The 25,114-nt window shown below is 45.8% G+C and overlaps 1 protein-coding gene across 3 annotated transcripts; it reads left to right on the top strand.

Moving 5' to 3' along the window:
• The first annotated feature begins 18,255 nt into the window (after positions 1-18,255).
• Positions 18,256-22,083, top strand: CXCR4 (C-X-C motif chemokine receptor 4). Of its 3 annotated transcripts, none has more exons than XM_002812445.6 (2): positions 18,256-18,382; positions 20,525-22,083. In XM_002812445.6, the coding sequence occupies exons 1-2, from the start codon at positions 18,368-18,370 to the stop codon at positions 21,566-21,568; spliced, it is 1,059 nt and encodes a 352-aa protein (XP_002812491.1). In that variant the 5' UTR covers positions 18,256-18,367; the 3' UTR covers positions 21,569-22,083. The 3 variants fall into 3 exon arrangements, with proteins under 3 accessions (XP_002812491.1, XP_054405306.1, XP_054405305.1); XM_054549331.2 differs by lacking the exon at positions 18,256-18,382 and adding an exon at positions 19,836-19,852; XM_054549330.2 differs by lacking the exon at positions 18,256-18,382 and adding an exon at positions 19,949-19,966.
• Positions 22,084-25,114: the final 3,031 nt, after the last annotated feature.

Below are 25,114 nucleotides of genomic sequence, written 5' to 3'. Positions count from 1 at the left end.
TGTCTGTACCCATTGTCTAGTTCATCAACTTGCCTTCTGCGCACATACTTGCTATTTCTGTAGCTAGGTTACAAGACCACAGGTGTAGATGCTGCTGGGTGGAAGCTCTGCATGCCCACAGAGCAAAGCCTGAGCAAACACTGTTCCTTCCTGGCTGGTAGCTTGCACTGGGGGCTCCTGGTAGTGGGCACAGAGGTGCTAAAGCTCACATGGGCTCATTCCTCAGAGACTTTCTTCCTTAGTCTCCAACTAACCCAGCACTTAATGTATTCAGGGCTGCGGTTTCATTTCCACATTGGGTTTCCAGATTTAACCCCTGAACTGACTTCTGCAGTTGTCTTCCCACCAGTTCAATAACAACCAGATGGCTGCAAGGCCACAGGAAAAAGTAGATGACAGAGCTGGAAGATGCTGGAGTGGAATCCCTTCATTCCACTGATGAGGAAATCAGGCCCAGAGGAAGTTTAGAGATTCACCCAAAATCACATACCCACTCAGCAGTGGAGACAAAAATACAACCACTATCCTGATTTCCAGCCTGTGGCATTGCCCTAACCGTATGGCTTCCCATTCCTTTCAGTAACACAGTAGCTTTTACCTCTTGCATACAAAGTGACAGACACAAAATGGGCCCTCCTTAAATGCTACTTTCCTTCCTTGCAAACTATACCATACTGTGCTAAAACTTGAGAAGGATAAGTGGAAAAGTACCACACTCTCTGGCTCTCAAAGGGTTATAGCACCTTAAAGGTAACAAACAGCATGCCCACATTGAGCATAGAAACAACACAACCTGATGCAAAACAGAGTGCCAGAAGATGCTTCATACCATGAGTGCAAGGAAAAGCAAAACGCCTCACTTTACCCACTTCACTTGGTTAACTCCCATTTACTTGTTTTGTCTTAGTTTTGAGGTCATCTCTTTTGGAAAGCCTTTCACGTTTGGTTTAGGTTGAACTATAAGTGCAGGTGCACTTGTCTGGATCCTCGTGAGCTTCATGAGGACAGGTTCCTGGTTGGCCTTGTGCACTGCCTTTATCCCTATGTCTGGTGCCTGGGACAGAGTGCTCAGCAAGCATTTGGGGAAGGAAGGAACTGAATATCCATCAGGAAGCTTTTACCCAGGCCATGGGATGGAAAATGGGCTCTAAGATGAAAAGGATTTCTATCAATGCAGAAGGTGGTGCAGAAATGAGTGGATAATAACTCCCATAGAAAAATCACTCCTGGCCCAGGCGTGGAGGCTCACACCTGAAATCCCAGCACTTTGGGAGGCCGCCAAGGCGGGAGGATGGCTTGAGCCCAGGAGTTCGAGACACCCTGGGCAACATCTCGAGATCTTGTCTCCAAAAAAATAAAAAGTTAGATGGGCATGGTGGCCTGTGTCTGTAGTCCTAACTACTCGAGAGACTAAGGTGGAAGGATCACTTGACTCAGGAGGCAGAGGCTGCAGTGAGCCATGATTATGCCTCTGCATTCCAGCCTAGACAACAGAGCAACACCCTGACTCAAAAAAGAAAAGAAAGGAAAGAAAAATCACTGCTGCAATCTGTGTGAAGAGAGGTCAGGGAGGAGACCACCATGGATATAGCAATGGCCTTTGATAAAAAGGAGCCGGAAGGTAATATTCGGTAAATCAAGTGAGGCCAGACTCTGGGAGGTCAGGAATGCTAAGAGGATGATGGCAACCAGAAGGATGAGGGTTTAAAAAAAAAATTAGGAGAGAAAAATCCAAGCCACTAGAAAGCTGCACATAGCAAACCACTCAGCTCAGTGTTAGAATCTGACTTTGGTGAGTGTTTTCCTATCCTTGAAAATAGTGCTTTCGGGCTTCCCTTTGGTAGCTGGGTCCCCCGCCCCGCACCCCCACCCCCTCAACTTTGAAGTGTTGACTCTCTTTCTCAACACCTGAAAAGACAGGCTGAGTTTCACCTTGGGAAAATGCAAAATAGTCAGCTGCAGTGAAGAAAAAATGATTTGCAACCTCAGTCACAGATTTCTTTGAAACACTGTTGTAAAGGGAATTCTGAAAGGACCACTGACTCATTTCAGACAGTGAGCCAGGGTGAATGTTTAATGTGGTGAGTCGGTGACCGAGGAAACCACTTCTCTTTTGGAGCTGTTCATTCTGACTCTTCTTATCTGGGTGCCTTTACCAAACAAACAAGTATCATCTCTCACTTGGGGACACCTGGTAGGCATTTGCAAAAAGAAAGGAGTTCCAAGAACAGCTAAAATTATCAACGGCAGAGACAGCTCAGTTTCTGCTATCTACAGGTTCACCCACAGGGATATCATAATCAAGAAGCAAAGTGATCAATTTGGGAAGTGAGGGGTGAAGGAACAAAGATTCATAAAGAACAATGGGATTGGAGGTATAAAATATGCCCTGCTCCCCATACCCAAAATGGAAAGTGCCACTTGGTAGGTGGCCATGTGCTGCATAAAACATAGCAGACAGTTAATGTCAACTCGAACCATTCTAGCAAGACATTAACTTAGAGGAAACGCCAGGAAACTGAGAGGTTGGAAGAAAGAAGAGGTGTATTCCTATGGACAGCTAGCTGCGAGGTCATCCTAGTCTGTTGCTGGTACATTCTACTTCAACCTAGAGCTGATAGAGTAGAAACGTATTACTCATCTCTAAATAAGATCCCTGTACAGACTCATGGAAGTTCTGCTGCTCCCCAGAGAAGATCACCTGGTGGTCATAGGTTTAAAGACCTTACGAGGCTGGCCCATGGGCCGAGATGCCATTGTGCAGGGCAGCAAGGCCCACTTAGGTAAGAATATACCACATGATTGGCCTCACTGTAGAGGCCATCCCTCGCTTGGAAGCCATCTGGAAGTAGATTTGAACTTCTAAGTGACATCTTAAACAGCCCAAGTCCCAGTGATCATTAAGATCCCTGTGACCAAAAGAAGAATCTCTCCTGATCACGTGTGCACTCCTCAGGGACCAGGCAGGAGACATGGGGGCTGGGCTGCTGCCTCGTAAGCAGCCTTTTGTTACCCCCTCACACTGGAGCAGCTGTAAGAAATGGGTGGCTGCTGGCTGAGTGCAGTGGCTCACACCTGCAATCACAGCACTTTGGGAGACTGAGGCAGGAGGATTGCTTGAGGCCAGGAGTTCAAGACCAGCCTGGGCAATAGAGTGAGACCCCATCTCTACAACAAAAATTAGCTGGGCATGGTGGCACACACCTGTAGTCCCACATACTTAGGAGGATGAGACAGGAAGGTTGCTTGAGCCTAGGAGTTAAAGGCTGTAATAAGCCATACTCACACTACTACACTCTAGCCTGGGTGACAGCGTAAGATCCAAGAAAAAAAAAAGAAAAGAAAAGAAGACAAGAAAAGAAAAGTGGCTGCCACCTCCCTGCTCACCATCAGCTTCTGGGGGAACCCAGTGAGGCACCCATCTGCTATGGGTATGAGAGAGAACATCAAGCATCTGGCTTTCCTGATCTTAATGTCTCTTCACATTAAGAATGAGGTGAGCTTCTGATTCTCTTGTCCTGCTCCTTCCACTATACTCTCTACATGGGCTTTTATCTTCTAGAGAGGAGCACCCCCACCCCAGGACTGGTACCGAGCAGGTGTACCACCAATGTTGATGATATTGATGACTAGACTCACAGCAGGAGGCAGGCACTATTATTATCTCCACTTCACAGATGAAGAAACTCAGGCCCTAATCCATCAAGTAACTTGCCAAAGCCCCTCTGCTAGTGAGCCCAGGTCTCTTAGGATGAAGGGAGGAACTGAGTGTGTCAGAAGCTCTTAAACAGCACTGCCCCCGCCCTGATTCCAGCAGCGTCAGTCTCCTGCCGCTGGGCTCCCACCTACTTGTGTTTGCAGTCTCACTTGTGGGTTCGAGGTCATAACTCTCTGTCGCTCCTCAAGTGCTCGTCACACCCACTGTTCCCTGGTTTCATTTGTACATTGGGGTTCCAACTGTCAGTCCCCAGCCGGCACACAGGTTTCACTTCCCTGAACCCTAATTCACTCATTTTTGAAATAGGGATCTATCTACCAGAGTGGGTGTGAGAAATAAGAAACAGGGTATAAATATAAAGCCTGCAGGAGCCCCACCATGACACTGTTCACGCCTTAGTGAGCACTTCACAAACAAAAAGCACCGCGATGAGGTATTTGTGTCCTTTCATAACAATCTTCTCTCTCAACTCTGGCTGACATCAGAATCACCTCGAGCATTATTTGAAAAGGCGAATGCTCAAAGCCCCGCCCCAACCCTGCCAAATCAGAAACAACCAAGGTGGAGGTCCCGGAATCTGAATTTACTTTATAGTAAACAGGGCTACCTGTTATGCAGGTACCAGGGCCAAGCTAATGTTCATTCCACAGGGAGGTTCTATAAGGGATTCCTGCCGAGAGTGGGAGGTAGGTTTAGAGGACCTGAAAGCTCTTCCACAAATAACAACCCCCTTATGTAGTTGGCTCTCCGTTGACAGCTCCGTGCTGCAAGCAGTGTGGTGATCAGTGTACAGAGAAATATTTTTTCCATCCTATTCCACACTGGTCGTGTCCCAAGCTCCACTCTCTGGCAGCCCAAGTAGGGGTAGATAGGCTCTGGGCACCAGACAAAAACTATATTCCCTTTAGGGCTGCCTTTCCTCTGCGGAACATGAAGATCACTTTTAACAACCACAAAGTTTCATGAACCACCAGATGAAAGCCGATCGTGCTGGTAGTGTGGTAATGTCTGTTGACGAACAACATTCGTTTTTGGCTTTTTTTTTTTTTTGAGACAGGGTCTTACTCTCTCACCCAGGCTGGAGTGCAGTGGTGCAATCTTGATTCACTACAATCTCCATTTCTCAGGTTCAAGCGAATCTCGTGCTTCGGCCTACTGGGTAACTGGGATTACAGGGCCTGCCACCACACCCAGCTATTTTTTGTATTTTTAGTAGAGATGGGGTTTCACCGTGTTGGCCAGGCTGGTCTCAAACTCCTGACCTCAGGTGATCCACCCACCTCAGCCTCCCAGAGTGCTGGGATTATAGGCATAAGCCACCGTGCCCGGCCCAAACAACATTCTTAAACACACACACACACACACACACACACACACACACACACACACACAAAACTCCTATGAATTCAAGACACTTCCAAACCAATTCCATATTTTATGAATCACAATAGCATCCACATACATTTCAAAAATTGTAGCACATTATATATTCAATCTACAGGAAGATTTGGCACTTGGCGGTATTTAGACCCTTCACAATAACTTCCCTTGGGGTCCACTGCTCACAGATTGAGAACCAGCCTGCACCACCTGACAGAGTCAAAGGTCAGTGATCAGCCCACCTTACCCACCACATTCCCCTTTCCAGTAAATCACCCAAAAACCCAACTGTGGAAGAGCATGTTTGAGATGAGTCACTGGTAAGTAACTGAAGGGCCAGAAACACAATCTGAGGCCAAGAAGGAAAGAGAAAATGGGTCTGAAAACAAACAAATGGATGAGAAGGAGAAAGCTGAGGTGTAGAGACCAGGCAGAAATCTATTTGGATAGCTCAGGTGGAAAGTTTTAAAAGTCTGGGCTAGCCACACAGTGGTGGGAATTGCAAGGCTGCTAATGGATAGAAGAGATCTTGGAGAACCAGCATATGATGACTCACTGATGTGAGAAAGAAGGAGGAGGTGAAGGAAGCCTGGAATTTCAGCTAAGATGTGAAGAATGGAGCCACACTCTGAGAACCTAGATATAATAATAAGTTATATTTAGGGCCAGCCTGGAACTGCACTCTAAGAACCAAAGTTGGACACTCAAAAGTAGACCAGGACACTTGGCAAAGCAACCATTATAAGGGACCAAAGGTCTGGAAGAAAAGGGTGCCTATTTTCCTTAAGAACAACTGTGATAAAATTTACAGATAAAGGCATAAGTCTAGAGCAAGTTATTTTCAATGTTCTGCTAAAAATTATATTTGCAGTTAAGGAGTCCTGAAATTATTTAAACTTCGGGTGCCTTGGTATGACATTCCAACAATGTGCCCAACCAGGAAGTGGGTGCTGTAGTGGTAATGTGGACTGCCGTAAAGCTCAGCTTCAGAGTCCATCTCTCCTGCAAAACTTTCCCAGGGCACATTGGGTTGGAACAACTTGTTTCTCGTCTGAACTACTGAGCCCCAACCCTGCTCATTCTGATACTATTGGTCTGATGGTGGACACCATCAACTCCTTATTTTCTGTGTAATTCATCTTTAACCATAAAAGTTACACAGGATTGTATTGGAACTATTATTACATCACAGATGTTGATTTGAACTCGTATTTAAGCTTCTTGTGACACTTGATTCTTTCCTTCTGCCTTTCTTCCCATAGAAAAAAGTCCCCAGCACTAACTGACACCCACACACTGATTTCTTTGATCTAACAAATGTCCTTCCCCCTAAAATCCAGATTTGGCCTTACCCAGGTAGTGACCTTAGAAATGTAAGGAAAGGATCTCAAAGCCTGCATTTTTTTTTTGTCTGCCAAGTTTTGCCACCTCCGATCGTTGTTGTTTGAGATGTGACAGGAGATGAAGTCACTTCGATGACATAAGTAACAGGATATCATCGTGCTACACAAAAGCCCACAAGTCAGATGCAGGTGGTGGCTGAGAAACCAACATGCAAACTTTAAAAATACAAGGATAAGCCTTCAGACTTTCTCTAAACAGCATCCCCTCCCCTCCGAAATAGTCTCTCCCCTTGACCTCCATTCTTCACATCTTAGCTGAAATTCCAGTCTCCCTTCATCTCCCCCTTCTTTCTCAGCCCCACATCAATAAGTCACCAGATGCTGGTTCTCCAAGATCTCTTCCATCCATTAGCAGCCTTGCAATTGCCACTATGTGTGGCTAGCCCAGACCTTTACAACCTTCCACCTGAGCTATCCAGATAGACTTCTGTCTGGTCTCTCCACCTTAGCTTTCTCGTTCCAATCCATTTGACACTACATTTATAGATTAATTATTCTAAAGCCAAGCTCTGAGCATATTATTCTCCAACCCCAAATCTTCACAGTTTTCCTGTTACTTGATTGAATAAAGTCCAGACCTCTTAGCCTTGTCTATAAAACCATCTATGCTCTGGCCTAATGTACCCCTGCAGACAGAACTCCAGTCTATATTCCAGTCAAACTAGCTGATCCCTGTTTGCACCTCCAACCTTTCATTCATGCCTTCTCACTTGAGTCAGGCTTTCCTCCTTCCTGCTGAATACCTTCCAATCAATACCTACCCATTCTTCACATGCCTCTCCTATGTGAGAGGCCTCCTCTTTCCCTGCTGGGCCTTCTTTGTACTTCACTTGCACTGCCCACCCTGCTCTGGCTTATATCACAGTTTTTTATGTCCCTATTTCATCTCCCATACTGGACTTAGGTGTCTTGAGGCTAAGGACTGTATGCTATTCATCTAGTGTCTCTCCCAGCACCTAGCAGAGCTCTGCACATTGTAGGCACTCAAAATAGTTTGTGGAAAGAAGGAATGGAAGGAAGGGAGGAAGAGAAGGAAAGATAGGAGGATGGAAGGAAGGGGGAGAATGAAGAGACCTCAGAAATAAAAGAGAAGGAAATTAAAAGGGGCAAGAGGGAGCAGGAAGAGAAGCCACTGTAGGAGAAAGCAGGTCATGAAGACACACGGAAAAAATAAAATGCTATGGGATACATCCCGGGCCGTGTGAGAGTATGGGTACCAGATTTGCAAGGGAGAAGAACTGAGGAAACTTGCTGGCATCATGAGAACACTCAACACCAGCCTTGGTTTTCTTCAGTGGCAGGCTCAATCACCTTATCTCCCCCATCTTTCACAGCAGAGCTGGGGTCTTTAGGCTGAAAATTGGTTCCTGTGCTTTATGAAACCAGAATGGGTAGATGCTCACCTTCATCTTATACTTAATCTAGATTTAATTAAAACATTTTATCTTTATGATAATTCTTTTTTTTTTTAAGACAGAGTCTCATTCTGCTCATTCCGTTACCCAGGCTGGAGTGCAGTGGTACAGTCTCGGCTCACTGAAACCTCTGCCTCCTGAGTTCAAGCAATTCTTGTGCCTCAGCCTCCAGAGTAGCTGGAATTACAGGCACATGCCACCATGCCTGTCTAATTTTTGTATTTTTGGTAGAGATGGGGTTTCCCCATGTTGGCCAGGCTGGTCTCAAACTCCTGACCTCAAGTGATCCGCCTGCCTTGGCCTCTCAAAGTGCTGGGATTACAGGTGTGAGCCACTGTGCCCGGCCTGATAATTAACTTTTAATTAATGTTATTCTAGTTTACAAAATAGCCTTATAGATTACCCTAGACAGTTCTCACAGCATTCCTGCTACATACATAGTTAATGGGATTCCCTGATAGCTGCCTCGCAGCGTGTGGTGAGCTCCTCGTCTTACACTGCTGTCTCATTTGCTGCTCACTGACATCTCCATTACTCCCTTAACACCAAGTCACGCTCAGAGAGATCCATCTACTCCAGTTTCCAGAGCACAGCCTGCTGCTTTACACGTCCAAGTCTTTGCCCAGATGGTTCCCTGGGTAGAATTTTTTTTTCGAGTCCTTCAACCTCTTCACCTCCAGAAGCCAGGTTTTCTGGGGAGAGAACCAGAGTAGCACCACCCAAGGGACTCTTTGGGGTACTCCCCTGGGTGGTGGGGGGGTCCATCACCAGGCAGCCTAAGCCTGACATGCTGGGGCTGCCTCAGCTTCTATGGAAATTCTGGAAGATGACACAGGGGGACCAGGGAGATTACAGGGCCTGTGCTACTGCCTCGGGCGGTGAAAAAACACAGACGCATCTGCCCCCAGTGCACCCCACCCCAGCAACACACAGAAGGGAGAGCTTGCACAGTAAAACCCACTTCCCTCGTTAGCTTGCTCGCTAGGAGAAGCAGAGGAGAGCTGTTTATACTTACAACAAAGTGGGACAGCAGGAGGGTGGGAGAGAAACTTCAGACCTTGTACTGGCTGAGTTTTGCTTATTTCTGATTCTTAGGGATGCTTCACACTCCCCCATTTTCAGTTCTTTCTTCTGCAGAATTAATTCAAGACATCCTGTTCTGTTCACAGGGGGCACAAAGGTATGGGGCCGGAGACTGCAGACAACAGGTCAGAAAACCAGAGCATTCTAAGATTCTCTCTGATTGAAGGTGGGGATAAAACAGATTTTCAAGAAGAAAATGAAGCATACAGTTTGAAAAATGTAGATCGAATAACATACTTTTTCACCTTTGGAAAACAACTTCATGTTTTCACAACACAAACTACTGAAAGTAAGTAGAGTTCAACAAACATCTCTTGATGGAGAATGGTCAGAAGAAATATCTTCTGTATATTTGTGCTTCCAAGAAAGAGGCTGATGAAGTCTCCTGGGACCTGCTAGAAAGCAGGATCAATTAAATGTTTAGGTTTAGCATAAACAGGCGCAGGAGGTCTTTGCCTTCTGGGACCAGGGAGCCCCTCTCACTTTCGGGGCCAGTCAGGTGACCCACAGCACCTGACTCCTAGGTAGAAACCTAAAGAGAAATCCATGGCAGTGCCTGAGTAGGATTTCCCCTTTCTAGAATTGAGGGTGGGGAACAGCAGCAGGCAAATGACAGAGGAGAGAGAAGGCAAAACAAAAAATTCAGCGGCACAAGAGAACTGGGCTTTCTGGGGTGGTTGATTGTGATCTCATGTGTGCGTGCTCTTGTGTGCACACGTATGTGAGAAAAGTTGGCAGGGGAGGCTTTGTTTGAAGGAGGAAGGGTGGTTCTTTTTTTAGCCTGGAAAATTGCCACACTGGGACAAAAACCTTAGCACACCCCAGATGGGTGAAAGGCAATAGGAAAAAAAAAGCCCCCTCAGAAAAGTAACCAGCTGCCTAAACCCTAACCCTAAAGTGAAAATCTACCTGGCCAAGAACAAAAATCCTCTTCAGTCTGGAGGAGCCTAATCTAGACCTGCGTGGGGTCGATGCTCGCCAATGGAGCTAGAATGCCTGCCATTTATCACCCAAGATAAAACTCTCAGCAATCCCCTCATGCAAATGGAACCCTGTTTGTGGAAAGGATTAATCCAAATTGTTCCTCGTTGTTCAAAGTGTCTCTGTGGAGTTCAATCTGTCTCCCCTGCCCCAAACAAGCAATAAATTATCCACACGTGAGCCAATTTCCCAAAAAGAGACAATGTGGGTAGAAGCGGACTTTTGATGCCCACTCCCCGCAAGGGGCTGCCCCACCTGGGCTCAAAATAGCAAGCAGGCCATGGAGGGCAGCCCTGGGCACATAGGACAGGAGTAAACACAGCCAGGAGATTACGCTGCAGCTGGTTAATCACAAGGATAAACAAGCGGACAAAGTAGGGAGAAACCCAAAAATACTGAGAAACACTTCAGTATTTTTAAATGACCCTGAAAGCAATTTCATGGCTTCCATTTAAAAAGAAGTTGCTCAGACACAGAACATCCCCAATTTACAAAGATTCCAGGAAACAGCCTCAGCTTGTGATTGGAGGGGGTTACAGGGGTGAACAGATGATACGGAAATGCTTTCTCCAGGCAGCCATTGGCACCTGTTAAAAAGAAGCCCATTTAGACACACATCTTCAGACAAATTTTCAAGTATTCATTTTAACCTGCTTTTGCCTAACATAAAACCAAGCAAAGATGGGGTTAATTGCCTTCTTTATTAACCTGCTTCCAGAGCTGCTGCTTCCCCACATTTTCTCGCCAAGGCAAGTATATCTGAAAGTCTCAGGAGGCCTTAAAAACTCCAGCACTAAATCTTCTGAGTCACTTAATCCCCAGCTCTTCTATGTTTGGAGATAATTTCCTTTATGAAAAGAAACTCTAACCTGGCTAGATACCCTTCTCAAACTTGCTAATGGAACAAAGAAGCCTCTCATTAGACTCATCCCTGTGGCTGCGGAAATAAGTGTCTCGGAAAGCACAGCTTTTGCTTTAGCCTCAGGATGGTTTTGGCTGCTGCGGTCCTTGGCTTCCTCTCATGGTGTCTCATCCACTCAAGCTCTAGCTAAGTTAGACTTAGAGGCTAGAAAGCAGGAGAGACAGGTGCCTAGCCAAAAAAAAAAAAAAAGAAAGAAAGAAAGAAAAAAAACGACCGTCTAGTGATCAGGTTTGCCCAGCAGTGGGATCTGCTTCTTTCCAAAGGGTGGGCTGCCCATCCCAGGAGTGTCCAGAAACAGGACGACCTGCTGAAAAGGAGCTCCTTCCAATGCATGGAAGATAATGAGACCAAATGGCATTAAGGACCCCTTTCAACCCCGAATCTGAGACTGCAAAGACAAGAAGGGCTTTCAAGGCTCGTATGAGAAATTCTTTATGACTTCTCTTTCCTTCCCTCATTGCATAGATCTCTCTTCTGACCACAGTTAAAAGTAAGAACATTTCACATTTTATTTAAGACTCCACTTCCCTTTACCTCATTTCAGTGGGTAATGGTGGAGAAAGCCATTTGTCTAGTTAAGCAAAGCCCTCTACCAACAAGAAAGACATTTCAGCAGCAGAGATAGGAACCTATATTAGTAATAGGTTATGTTTATTAAGCACTTACTATGTGCCCCACACTGTACTAAAGTCTTTACATAGATATCATATTAATCTTCCCAATAATCCAAAAAGTAGAATGTTATTGTTAGCCGGATATTAAAACAAATGATATTACAACAAAGGCCACTGTCTGAGCAGACGCCAGTGTTGTGCTCAGAACCACAAAGCTACTCTGTCTGGCTTGCAATCCTCCTTTCTGCTGTTGTTCCCCCTGTTTAAAGAGAAGAAGGAAGAATGTTCTTCTCCCTGAAGGACGTTGTCCTATAACTACTAAAGAAAAGACAGGCCCAGAGCTCATGCATCAAGACAGTGAAGAAGGCATAGGGCCTGGGGATGGGAAAAGGGTTGAGGAATGTAAGGATCATACAAAGCTTGTCAATTCTCTTCAGGGTCACTGACATTAACCTGAGTGCGGTTAGGTGCCGCAAGGGAGGACTGACCTGGAAATCCCAAGTGACTAATTTCAGTCTCAGAGACAAATTATGACAAAGAGACCACCCCAAAAGGATTCTGCAACCAGTTTTTGTCCATGTGTGTCTGTTCCATCCTCCCAAGTCTCCTGACTGCCTAACCCTATCCTTTCTTTTTTTTCTTTTTTCTTTTTTGAAACAGAGTGACACTCTGGCATGCAGGCTGGAGTGCAGAGATGCGATCTCGACTCACTGCAGCCTCTGCCTCCCAACCTCAAGTGATCTCCCTGCCTCAGCCTCTTGAGTAGCTGGAACTACAGGTGTGCACCACCACACTTGGCTAATTTTTTTGTACTTTTTTGGTAGAGACAGGGTTTCACCATGTTGCCCATGCTGGTCTCAAACTCCTGAGCTCAAGTGATCCGATTGGCCTTCCTCAGCCTCCCAAATTGCTGGGATTACAGGTCCCACACTACCTAGTCTCATACTTTCTTTTGATGGCCACAAAAGAAAGTATAAGAGCCACAATACCTAGTCTCATACTTTCTTTTGATGGCTATCATCAACAACTTCGGTCAGTGTAAACTGGAAGACTGGAAGCTAGTAGAGTTTTTGTGTTTGTTTCTTTTGAACCAACATTTTTAAGTTGAGAGATTTCATATTAAAAAATCAGGACTTTCACTTTCTCTTTAAAAAAAGTTGAATAGGCTGGGCGCAGTGGCTCACGCCTGTAATCCCAGCACTTTGGGAGGTCGAGATGGGCGGATCACAAGGTCAGGAGATCAAGACCATCCTGGCTAACATGGTGAAACCCCGTCTCTACTAAAAATACAAAAAGAATTAGCCGGGCGTGGTGGTGGGTGCCTGTAGTCCCATCTACTCGGGAGGCTGAGGCAGGAGAATGGGGTGAACCCAGGAGGCAGAGCTTGCAATGAGCCGAGATTGTGCCACTGCACTCCAGCCTGGGCAACAGAGTGAGACTCCATCTCAAAAAAAAAAAAAAAAGTGAATAATATGGCCCAAATTCCCTCAAAGGGCAATGGAGGGTAGTGGTTGCTGCTTTAGGACAGGGCATGCACCCTTTGGTTCTCCACAGTCCCCACCAGTCCCTATTGCCTCACTCATTTACAATACCTGCAGGTTTTTAGATGTTGTCACTGGTGTCTTAGACCTATAAGTAGCTCTAAGATCATTCCCAAGTTATTTTTTTTTAAGGAGACTATTTCTCAAGGGGCATGTAATTCTAACAGAAGATTACAAATCTCAAAGACACAGCTTTGATAGCTGACAGATAGCTTTAGATTTAGAAAACTCAAGCAAAATGTTGTATGGATTCCCCCCCACCCCCCCCCACCCCCACACACACACACACGTAATTCCCACCCTGTTTTTTTGCTAATATAATATTCTTGGAAGAATGACCTCAGAAAGATCTCAAAGCCCATCTGTATAGGCGATCAGATCACCACATTTCTGGGAGCACCAAGGCTCTGCCATGGGATGCCCAGTTCTCTTTATAAAACTTGACAGTCCACAGGGCTCTAGGCGCTTCCTCTTTTTATATAGCTGTCTGAGGTCACCACCAATAAATTACTGGTTTAAGGAAAACAATGACAAGCCTTTTCCATGGAGGACAGCGTTCACTCACTCAATTATTTCCTAAAGCAATGCCCTCCTTCCCAGTTTGACACCATAATTTTTGAGGCAATAGCACCGAGCCTGTTTGCTGCTGTTCTTTATACCCATAAAGCCACACAAGCACCTGCCACAGGAGCACAGCAAACTTTGTGAACAATCATCCTCCTGGCAGTGGAACTAGTGGAGTAATGATCATTGCACTGTTAATTAAGTGGCTGTTTTGTTTAAATGACTTACAGGATGGCTCTAAATTGCCTATATTTGTTTACTAGTCTAGTTTATTCTCTTTGTGTAGGAAATTTGTTGACTAGTCTTGACTGCTATAAAGCGTTGATGGAAATCACTAATCATCCCATTTTAGTGAAGGCAGACCTTTTCAACATTCAAGATATAACTTAAATCTAGAGTAAAAATGGCTCTCCCCCAAAAAACAGTTAATAATTTCCTAAATTGGTAAAGAACTGTAGGATGGAAGGTTTGGGTTTGTTTCCAAAGTCACTTTTCATCTGTAGGTGTTGGAGACAGAAGGATTTAGGGAAGGAGGAGAGGGCGGGGTGTGGTTAGGAAAGGGACAATTTGTTCCACCTAACACCAGCTTGGAAATAGTTGACATTTGATACCATTGTCTCTTTGAGATTTGTAACCCTGTGTTAGAATCACTTGCGCCTTGAGAAATAGTCTCTGTTGTTTTGGTTTTTTTTTTTAATCACTTAGGAAAACAGTAACTTTCTCTAAGTATCCCTTACTACTATCAAGGAAGTTTGTACTTTTTTCCTCTTTCAGAAACAAAAGCGATCCATTTTTCTAGAGACAGGAGAGGGGCCAGCGAAGGAACCAGAAGACCCTGTGTATTCTGAAGGCCTTTAATGCCTCCTGCCATCCACCTCCTCCTGGCACCTTCTCCTTTCTCTAATCTCCTGCCATCCACCACTGGGAAAAGGTCTGTTCCTATGCTTTCTGCCTAGCTAACATGGAGCCAATTTAGGGACAGAGTACAGCTTTTCATCACACACACACAGATACACACACTCACACACAAATCAACCAGCTGCAGAGTGAGCAACAGGAGGTGGCAGGATGCTTGCCACTGTGTCACTGGATTTGTAAGCATCCCCTCCAAACTGTGGCCAAGGCTAGTTATTCCCTGGGCTAAAGCCAACCTGAGAAGTTGGGGACCCTGCCAAATCCCTGACAGTCCCTAAGCCTGACTCTGTTGCCAGAGCCACACAGGAAAGTCATTCATTCTTTTAAGAAAGGTTCAGTAAAAGATTAAGGAGCCCAGTATTTGTTCAGCAATGGGCTAGCTGGATAGAGGATATCTGGGCATTCACTTTAAGGAACCTAAAATATTGGGGGGATAGGAGTATGACATATACTCTTAAAAGTTGAGTAACATCACAAGGGATGCCACTCAAAGCAGTATGTATGTAAATGCCAAATGACCTGGGCTTCAGAGCCAGACAGACTGGGTGCAGATCCTCATTCCGGGGTCACAGGCCAGTTCCTCATCTTTCCAGATCCTCATTTCTTTACCATGTAATAAAGGTAATGGCACCTGCCTTGTAGCGTTATTGAGGGGATTATATGAGGTCAGTTGCACATAACAAGTGCTCAGTAAACGCTTGAGTTTTGTTTGTTTTTTAAAGAACATCATAGAATAGTTGAGAATAAGGTTTAGGTAGCCCAGTAGAAATAGAAGTTTAAGATTAGCTCATTGGAAAACAAGCCTTCCTTGAAAAGGGGAAAGGACTATTGTGAAAAAAGTCTCACATCTAGTAGATACTTTAGAAGTGGAAACATACATGAAGGGAGGCCTTCTGATTCCTTTTTTGTCATACAATTTGTTGGCTTTTTTATGAATATGAAAATGATTCATGTCTATTACAGAAAATCTGGAAAGCATAGAAAAACCCCAGGAAGAAAGCAAAAATCAAATATAATTCCGCACCAAGGAAAATGCCTATAAACATTTTGGTTTTCCTCCCTATATTTTCCAAATGCATATTTTAACATAACTGAGATCACACTACATACACAATTCTGAATCCTGCTTTTTGCACTTAATGTTTCATAAGTATTTTCCCATGTCACTAAAAATTCTTCACAAATAACATTCGCAATGTCCATATGGAATTTCAGATGTGGATGAACCAAAATCTTGTCAACTATTCCACTAACAGTGGTTATTTAGGGATGTTCAGACATTTCACTATTTAAAAAAAAATGCTTCCACAAATACCTTTGTGGCATAAGTTTTTATGAGTGGAATTACTGTTCTGAAGTTCCTGCTGAATAGAAAATGCTTTCCAGTGAGGCTGTCCCAAGCCACTTTCCCATCAGTGACAAGCGAGAGACAGCTGGTCTTTTCAAATCCGGAGACCAAATATTATCTTTGAAAAAAAATGGATTTTTGCCTAATTTGGTAGTCACCAAATAGCATCTCATTGTTCTTTTAATTATCTGCTTCCTTTTAGTAGGGATCCCTAAAAAGATCTGAAAGGAGTCTTCAGATAAAGGAAGGAGCTTTCTTTTGTCTGCCTAAAATCAACAAATATTTATTATGCAAACCATTTTGCTCCGAGTTTTCTCCTCTTTCCCTTTTTGGACAGATTTGGGAGATCTCACCTTTCAGGTTTTAGACATCATGCAGGGAGGAGTTTTGAGGTACGGTGCAGCTTATGGTCCAGGATAAAACATACTGATTCTGCCACTACCAGGCTTTGTGAAAAGCAAGTCATGAAAATGCTCTGAAATTCCAGACCTTCAGTAGATAGGATCTACCGTGTCTATAAAAATATGAAGATCCTTAAGTTTTATTAAAGATTCGAAAAAAGTAAAAGTGTTTTTACGGTTTTATTTTCATTTTTATTTCTTACCGTTATCGTTTATTATAAAGGATATTATAAAGGATACAGATGAAGAGATACATAATGGCAAGGCCTGTGAGAAGGGGCGTGGAGCTTCCGAAACCTCTGCCAGTCACCACCCTCCAAGAACCTGGAGTTTCTTTTTTTTTTTTTTAATTCTACAAATGTAACATTAGAATTGATTTTATCTGGCCATTACTGTGTGTCCTAACTTGTTCGTTTCTGACAGTCCCATCTCCCGGCCTGGATATCATCTTTCCTGTGTCAGTGAAAGTGCAGAGTAGATGAGAACCTTCAACCACCAACATTAGGGAGGGGTCCCAGACAAAGGGGGAAAGTCATGCTCTGTAGAGAAAAGGTTCCCTGCCTCCGAACTACCTCTGGAACACTCCAGACTGAAATGTTTCCTCTTTTGATATAGAAAAGAGGGGTCGTGTGTAGAGTGCAGTCTGGGCAATTCCTCTCCTCGGGACCGTTTCGGGGTGGGGGCCTCTGGGGTCCGCGTCGCGACGCACGCACCTCGGTCCCAGCTATCTCCGCAGCGGCCACCCCGCCTGCGGACGCAGTTTCTCGGCCCCGCCCCACACTCGCTCCCCCGCCCCACTCAGTCTCCGCGCCGGCGGGAAGTGGCGCGAGGGGGAAAGCACTGTCTGCGTGCCCACTGCAAACCTCAGCCAGTCTGGGATCGCTTTAAACGTCTGACCCCCACCCCCACTCCGTCCCGCCCAGTTCTTCAACCTAATTTCTGATTCGTGCCAAAGCTCGTCCTCTGCTCAAAATCGTGGAAGACGCCGAGTATGGGGACCGAAGACCTGGGTTCAAGCCCGGCTTGGAATCCCTGCCCATCCCTGGCATTTCATCTCTCCGGGCTTATTTGCTGGTTCCTCCGCATGCGGGCCTTGTCTGGTTCACGCTGGATCCCCAACGCCTAGAACAGTGCGTGGCACGCAGTTCGTCCTTCTATAAATATCTGACTAAATGCATCTCTGTGATGGCAATACCCACACGGTGTTGTGAGAATGAATGAGTGATTCTGTGCAACTTCCTAGTGATCTGTTACAAAAAGTACTGGTCGCTAAATTACTCTTATAATAAAGCATACTTTTAGGATAATAAAGCACTACTCGCGAATTGGTTACCGCTATTATGAAATTACTGAGCAATACACATCTACATCTGATCAGTCTCCAGAATTATGCCAAATCCTACCTTCTTCTGAAAGTATCTCCTAATTATCTGCATCTGACCCTAGTGATGCTGTGAATGTGCACGTATAGCTACATCCTCCGAAGGAAGGATCTTTACTCATTTTACCTTCTGAATGGGCTGCGTGTGCTGAAAGCGCGGGGAATGGCGTTGGAAGCTTGGCCCTACTTCCAACATTGCCGCCTACTGGTTGGGTTACTCCGGCAAGTCACTTCCCTTCCCTGGGCCTCAGTGTCTCTACTGTAGCATTCCCAGGTCTGGAATTCCATCCACTTTAGCAAGGATGGACGCGCCACACAGAGACGCGTTCCTAGCCCGCGCTTCCCACCTGTCTTCAGGCGCATCCCGCTTTCCTCAAACTTAGGAAACGCCTCTGGGAGGTCCTGTCCGGCTCCGGACTCACTACCGACCACCCGCGAACAGCAGGGTCCCCTGGGCTTCCCAAGCCGCGCACCCCTCCGCCCCGCCCCTGCGCCCTCCTTCCTCGCGTCTGCCCCTCTCCCCCACCCCGCCTTCTCCCTCCCCGCCCCAGCGGCGCATGCGCCGCGCTCGGAGCGTGTTTTTATAAAAGTCCGGCCCCGGCCAGAAACTTCAGTTTGTTGGCTGCGGCAGCAGGTAGCAAAGTGACGCCAAGGGCCTGAGCGCTCCAGTAGCCACCGCGTCTGGAGAACCAGCGGTTACCATGGACGGGATCAGTGTAAGTCCAGTTTCAACCTGCTTTGTCATAAATGTACAAACGTTTGAACTTAGAGCGCAGCCCCTCTCCGAGAGCGCAGAAGCGGCCAGGACATTGGAGGTACCCGTACTCCAAAAAAGGGTCACGGAAAAGGAGTTTTCTTGACCATGCCTATATGGTGCGGGGGGGTGGGGGGGAACAGGATTGGAATCTTTTTCTCTGTGAGTCGAGGAGAAACGACTGGAAAGAGCGTTCCAGTGGTTGCATGTGTCTCCCCCTTGAGTCCCGCCGCGCGCGGCGGCTTGCACGCTGTTTGCAAACATAAGAACATTCTGTGCACAAGTGCAGAGAAGGCGTGCGCGCTGCCTCGGGACTCAGACCACCGGTCTCTTCCTTGGGGAAGTGGGGATTTCTTGGAGCGAGTTACATTCTCTGAATTTAGAGGCGGAGGGCGGCGTGCCTGGGCTGAGTTCCCAGAAGGAGATTGCGCCCGCTTTAACTTCGGGGATAAGCGCCTGGTGACTGTTCTTGACGTTGGGTGCGTGTTTATTAAACTCTGTGCGGCCGACGGAGCTGTGCCAGTCTCCCAGCACAGTAGGCAGAGGGCGGGAAAGGCGGGTGGACCCACCGCGCCGATCCTCTGAGGGGATCGAGTGGTGGCAGCAGCTAGGAGGTGATCCGCCCGCGCGCTTTGGGTTTGAGGGGGAAACCTTCCCGCCGTCCGAAGCGAAGCGTGTCTCTTCCCCACGGCCGCGAGTGGGTCCTGCAGTTCGAGAGTCTGGGATCGTGCAGAGGTCAGCGGAGTGGTTTGACCTCCCCTTTGACACCGCGCAGCTGCCAGCCCTGGAGATATGCGCTCCGGGGACAGGAGCGGGTACGGGGTGGGGGGCGGGGGCGGGGGCGGTTAGAACCGCACCTGGGCTGCCAGGTCGCCGCCGCGAAGACGGGCAGGTGCAAGTGGGGAAACCGTTTGGCTCTCTCCGAGTCCAGTTGTGATGTTTAACCGTCGGTGGTTTCCAGAAGCCTTTTTGAAACCCTCTTGCTAGGGAGTTTTTGGTTTCCTGCAGCGGCGCGCAATTCAAAGACGCTCGCGGCGGAGCCGCCCAGTCTCTCCCCAGCACCCTGTGGGACAGAACTTGGCGTATAGCCCAGCGGAGCCCCTGCAGCGCTGCTTGCGGGCGGTTGGCGTGGGTGTGGTGGGCAGCCGCGGCGGCCTGGGGCTGGACGACCCGGCCCCCCGCGTGCCCACCGCCTGGAGGCTTCCAGCTAACCACCTCCGGCCGGATTAACTGGATCAGTGGTGGGGTGATGGGAAGCCACCCGGGAGAGTGAGGAAATGAAACTTGGGGCGAGGACCACGGGTGCAGACCCCGTTACCTTCTCCACCCAGGAAAATACCCCGCTCCCTAACGTCCCAAACGCGCCAAGTGATAAACACGAGGATGGCAAAAGAGACCCACACCCCAGAGGAGCGCCCGCTTGGGGGAGGAGGTGCCGTTTGTTCATTTTCTGACATTCCCGCCCAATATACCCCAAGCACCGAAGGGCCTTCGTTTTAAGACCGCATTATCTTTACCCACTACATGTTGCTTGAAGCCGAGAATGGTTTGTGTTTAGGCAGGCGTGGGAAAATTAAGTTTTTGCGCCTTAGGAGAATGAGTCTTTGTAACGCCCCCGCCCTCCCCCCGAGATCCTCCCTCCCCTCTTCCCTCCCTGGGCGAAAAACTTCTTACAAAAAGTTAATCACTGCCCCTCCTCACAGCACCCACCCCACCCCCGACGCCGCCTGGGAGTGGCCTCTTTGTGTGTATTTTTTTTTTCCTCCTAAGGAAGGTTTTTTTCTTCCCTCTAGTGGGCGGGGCAGAGGAGTTAGCCAAGATGTGACTTTGAAACCCTCAGCATCTCAGCGCCCTTTTGTTCTCAACAAAGAATTTTGTAATTGGTTCTACCAAAGAAGGATACAATGAAGTCACTATGGGAAAAGATGGAGAAGAGAGTTGTAGGATTCTACATTAATTCTCTTGTGCCCTTAGACCAGTACTTCAGAATTTCCTGAAGAAAGCAAGCCTGAATTGGTTTTTTAAATTGCTTTAAAAATTTTTTTAACTGGGTTAATGCTTGCTGAATGGGAAGTGAATGTCCATTCCTTTGCCTCTTTTGCAGATATACACTTCAGATAACTACACCGAGGAAATGGGCTCAGGGGACTATGACTCCATAAAGGAACCCTGCTTCCGTGAAGAAAATGCTAATTTCAATAAGATCTTCCTGCCCACCATCTACTCCATCATCTTCTTGACTGGCATTGTGGGCAATGGATTGGTCATCCTGGTCATGGGTTACCAGAAGAAACTGAGAAGCATGACGGACAAGTACAGGCTGCACCTGTCAGTGGCCGACCTCCTCTTTGTCATCACGCTTCCCTTCTGGGCAGTTGATGCCGTGGCAAACTGGTACTTTGGGAACTTCCTATGCAAGGCAGTCCATGTCATCTACACAGTCAACCTCTACAGCAGTGTCCTCATCCTGGCCTTCATCAGTCTGGACCGCTACCTGGCCATCGTCCACGCCACCAACAGTCAGAGGCCAAGGAAGCTGTTGGCTGAAAAGGTGGTCTATGTTGGCGTCTGGATCCCTGCCCTCCTGCTGACTATTCCCGACTTCATCTTTGCCAACGTCAGTGAGGCAGATGACAGATATATCTGTGACCGCTTCTACCCCAATGACTTGTGGGTGGTTGTGTTCCAGTTTCAGCACATCATGGTTGGCCTTATCCTGCCTGGTATTGTCATCCTGTCCTGCTATTGCATTATCATCTCCAAGCTGTCACACTCCAAGGGCCACCAGAAGCGCAAGGCCCTCAAGACCACAGTCATCCTCATCCTGGCTTTCTTTGCCTGCTGGCTGCCTTACTACATTGGGATCAGCATCGACTCCTTCATCCTCCTGGAAATCATCAAGCAAGGGTGTGAGTTTGAGAACACTGTGCACAAGTGGATTTCCATCACCGAGGCCCTAGCTTTCTTCCACTGTTGTCTGAACCCCATCCTCTATGCTTTCCTTGGAGCCAAATTTAAAACCTCTGCCCAGCACGCACTCACCTCTGTGAGCAGAGGGTCCAGCCTCAAGATCCTCTCCAAAGGAAAGCGAGGTGGACATTCATCTGTTTCCACTGAGTCTGAGTCTTCAAGTTTTCACTCCAGCTAACACAGATGTAAAAGACTTTTTTTTATATGATAAAGAACTTTAAGTTACACATTTTTCAGATATAAAAGACTGACCAATATTGTACAGTTTTTATTGCTTGTTGGATTTTTGTCTTGTGTTTCTTTAGTTTTTGTGAAGTTTAATTGACTTATTTATATAAATTTTTTTTGTTTCATATTGATGTGTGTCTAGGCAGGACCTGTGGCCAAGTTCTTAGTTGCTGTATGTCTGGTAGTAGGACTGTAGAAAAGGGAACTGAACATTCCAGAGCATGTAGTGAATCACGTAAAGCTAGAAATGATCCCCAGCTGTTTATGCATAAATAATCTCTCCATTCCCGTGGAACGTTTTTCCTGTTCTTAAGACGTGATTTTGCTGTAGAAGATGGCACTTATAACCAAAGCCCAAAGTGGTATAGAAATGCTGGTTTTTCAGTTTTCAGGAGTGGGTTGATTTCAGCACCTACAGTGTACAGTCTTGTATTAAGTTGTTAATAAAAGTACATGTTAAACTTACTTAGTGTTATGTTCTGATTTCTGTTGACATGCTTTTGGCTGGTAGAGGACAAAAATAATACGTTTATGGTATGCAAAGCACTATCCTAGGTATTTCATTGTAATATTTTACTTACCCCTTATCACAACTCTGATAGATTCTGCTTCTGTTACTAATTACATTTTATAGAAGAGGAAACGGAGGCACAGAAAACCTAAGTAACTTGGTCAAAGGCATGTAGTAAGTATCAAAGCCTGTATTTTAAACCAGGTAACATGACTTAACGAATCTGAAGCCTCCACCACTTTAAATTCAAATGGAAGTTTAGAAATGGCCAGCCAGCACCTATTTGTATGAAAGATCATCTTTCAGAGGATAAGCATGTATAAAGAAGAAAAGGTATGCAGTCGTGTTTGGATTTTACTCCACCATCCACTTGTGAAACCCAGGTCTGTGCAATGCCAGACAGTGTGTGCTTTCCTCATCCAGTCTCCTCAGTGTAGATAACCATCACTCCCTTTTCACAGACAAGAGAACTGAGATTCAGAGACTTTCCATACATTGCACTTTAAAGGGGGCAAAGCCAAGAACTAATTCTGTTTATTGTTCCAGCTCTTGCTCTTAACTCTTACCTACTATTGCCCTTCAGAACACCTGGGCATAAGTTAACTGAACTGCTAATAAAGCCAAAAGTGAATGTTTTCTTCATAAAATTAACCATGACCAAAATACTCCTCTTGTAATATCTTCTATGCAAATCTCAACACTTTTATTCTTAAACTATCGCAACACCTAGCACCTCCTCAGGGACTCAGCCAAGCAGCTACAAGTTAATACTGATATTTGTTAGGGTCAGAAGGAAGGTCCACTGAAGCAAGCTCCCTGTTGCTCACATTTTGCACAAGATTTTGGAGACTTATGTAACCACCCGTTGCTATTAACATGACCATTGTGCAAGCCCCAGGCTCTTGAGTAAATTTCAGCTTTGGTTTCTATTTAAAGATAATTTCTAAACTCTAGCCATACCTACCTCACACTGGAACACAAACAGGGTACTCCAGGCATGCACTCAGATAATAAGTAGGATATAATTACGACAATATTTTGTCTACTTTTAGTAATTGTTTCTGGCACAGAAAATCCATTTTGGAGGAAAAATTGCAATGCCTTATCTTTCTGAGGCAAATCACATTTGTTCAAGGCAAATTATAGATCCTGTGAAGGGAAATAACTTAATTACTTAAAATAGAATCCAATTTGGCTGTACATTTTTGCTGCCGTCTATGGATCTGGGGTATTTCAAAGTGGTATTCATATTCCACTTGAGGACACAATTAGATTTCAGATAGGAAATTATCTTGAGGTTTCTTGATTTTCCCTGGGAAGCCTAATTGGATCACCCTTCATTTAAGCATAGTTTTACATGCACTCTCTCAAAGGCTTAGTCTTAAAGCCACAACCATTGAGACAGACTTCACTTGAACCCTCTCTATAAATATTTATTCTCCAGGAGACAATAGAAGAAATCCTTGGAAGGCATGCTTTTTCTTTCTCATCTTGGCTTGAAACCTCCTTACCCCAGATTCCTCTCCTTTACCGTGGAGTCACAACAAAAGGAACTGAGCCAAAACAAAATTCCCAGTGTCACCAGTCTTAATGGATATTTCATTCTCCCTTGGAACAAAGGTGGAATAGCTTTTCTTCGAAAAGAAAAACAAGCCTTGGCTCTCTCCCTGCCCCAAAAGTGTGCCCCCCACCCCCATCATTCTCTGTCCCAACCCTGCCATGTTAGAGCGTCTCCAAAGCATTCCCTGTGTCGTGGTTTGTCTGACAATGCGGGTAAACCCAGTCTGCTAACCAGCCCTTGCATGAAGTAGCTGATTGTTCCCTCTCCTCATCCCTTATGAATGGGGCCCTTGAAGGTCAGTCATGTAGATTCAGTTGTATAATGGAAGCTAAAATATTTAAATTGTATGCATGCTGCCAATAACAGCATACATCTGACATCTAACTTATTAATAACATTAAGCCTGTAACTAGAGGGGAAAGTGGATGTTTTTTCTTGCAAAGCCTTTGTTTTCCTAAAATGACACTTCAAAATTTATCTGCCCCTACTGCAGGCTTCCCAGCCCCCTTTTACAATTATGCTTAAATTAAAATAATGATTCTGGGATACTCTTTTGGGGAGATACCCTACAGGCTTCATTTTAATAATTGAACTAAGTGTTTGTGACTTTCTCCTAGATATTGTCAAATATTAAATAAAGGCTCCATAAACAATTGAGCTGTCTTATTCCCAGATAATACCCATTTAGGAGGGGCAAGGATCCCTGGAGACAAAATTTAGATTACTTTGGAAAATAATCAAGGCATCCCCGACACCTAGAAATGCAGAAATGCAACCTTGCAGCCTGGCATCGTAGGAATTTGCTCCACCCACGTTGAGGAAGTCTCACCCATGGCTGCCAGTGTGACTTAGCCAGTCAGTACTGGAGAGATCCACAAGCAGCCATAGATAGCATTCCCATGGACACAGCCTCAGAGGGAGGCTGGTGCCTTAGGGGCCGACAAAATAGTTGAAATGAATTCTTTAAACACAATGGTCATCAACTGGAGGCAATGGCCCACCAGGGAACATTTAGTAAAGTCTGGAAACATTTGGGGTCATCATACTGACGAAGTAGGGGGCACAGGGAGGAATAGTAGACGAGGTGCTAGTGGCATCTAGTGGGGAGGGGCCAGGGATGTTGCCAGACATCCTACAACACACAGGACAGCCCCCACAACAAAATGATCTGGCCCAAAATGTCAGTAATGTTCAAAGTTGAGAATCCCTTTTTTAAGGTGATAGTAATAATCAAAATAAGGATATAGACAACCAGTATAATTCTCTGAAATAGCATGAATCCATAAAAAGCTTGGTATTTGCTATGGTCTGAATGTTTGTGTTCTCTCCGAATTCTCATGTTGAAATCCTAACCCTCAAGGTGATGGTATTAAGAGATAGGGTCTTCAGGAGATGATTAGGTCATAAGCGTGCAGCCCTCACAA

Source organism: Pongo abelii, chromosome 11, assembly GCF_028885655.2.
Source record: "Pongo abelii isolate AG06213 chromosome 11, NHGRI_mPonAbe1-v2.0_pri, whole genome shotgun sequence".
NCBI lineage: Eukaryota > Metazoa > Chordata > Mammalia > Primates > Hominidae > Pongo > Pongo abelii.
The sequence above is the reverse complement of the archived record's forward strand: the minus strand, read 5'-3'. Positions and strand labels throughout refer to the sequence as shown.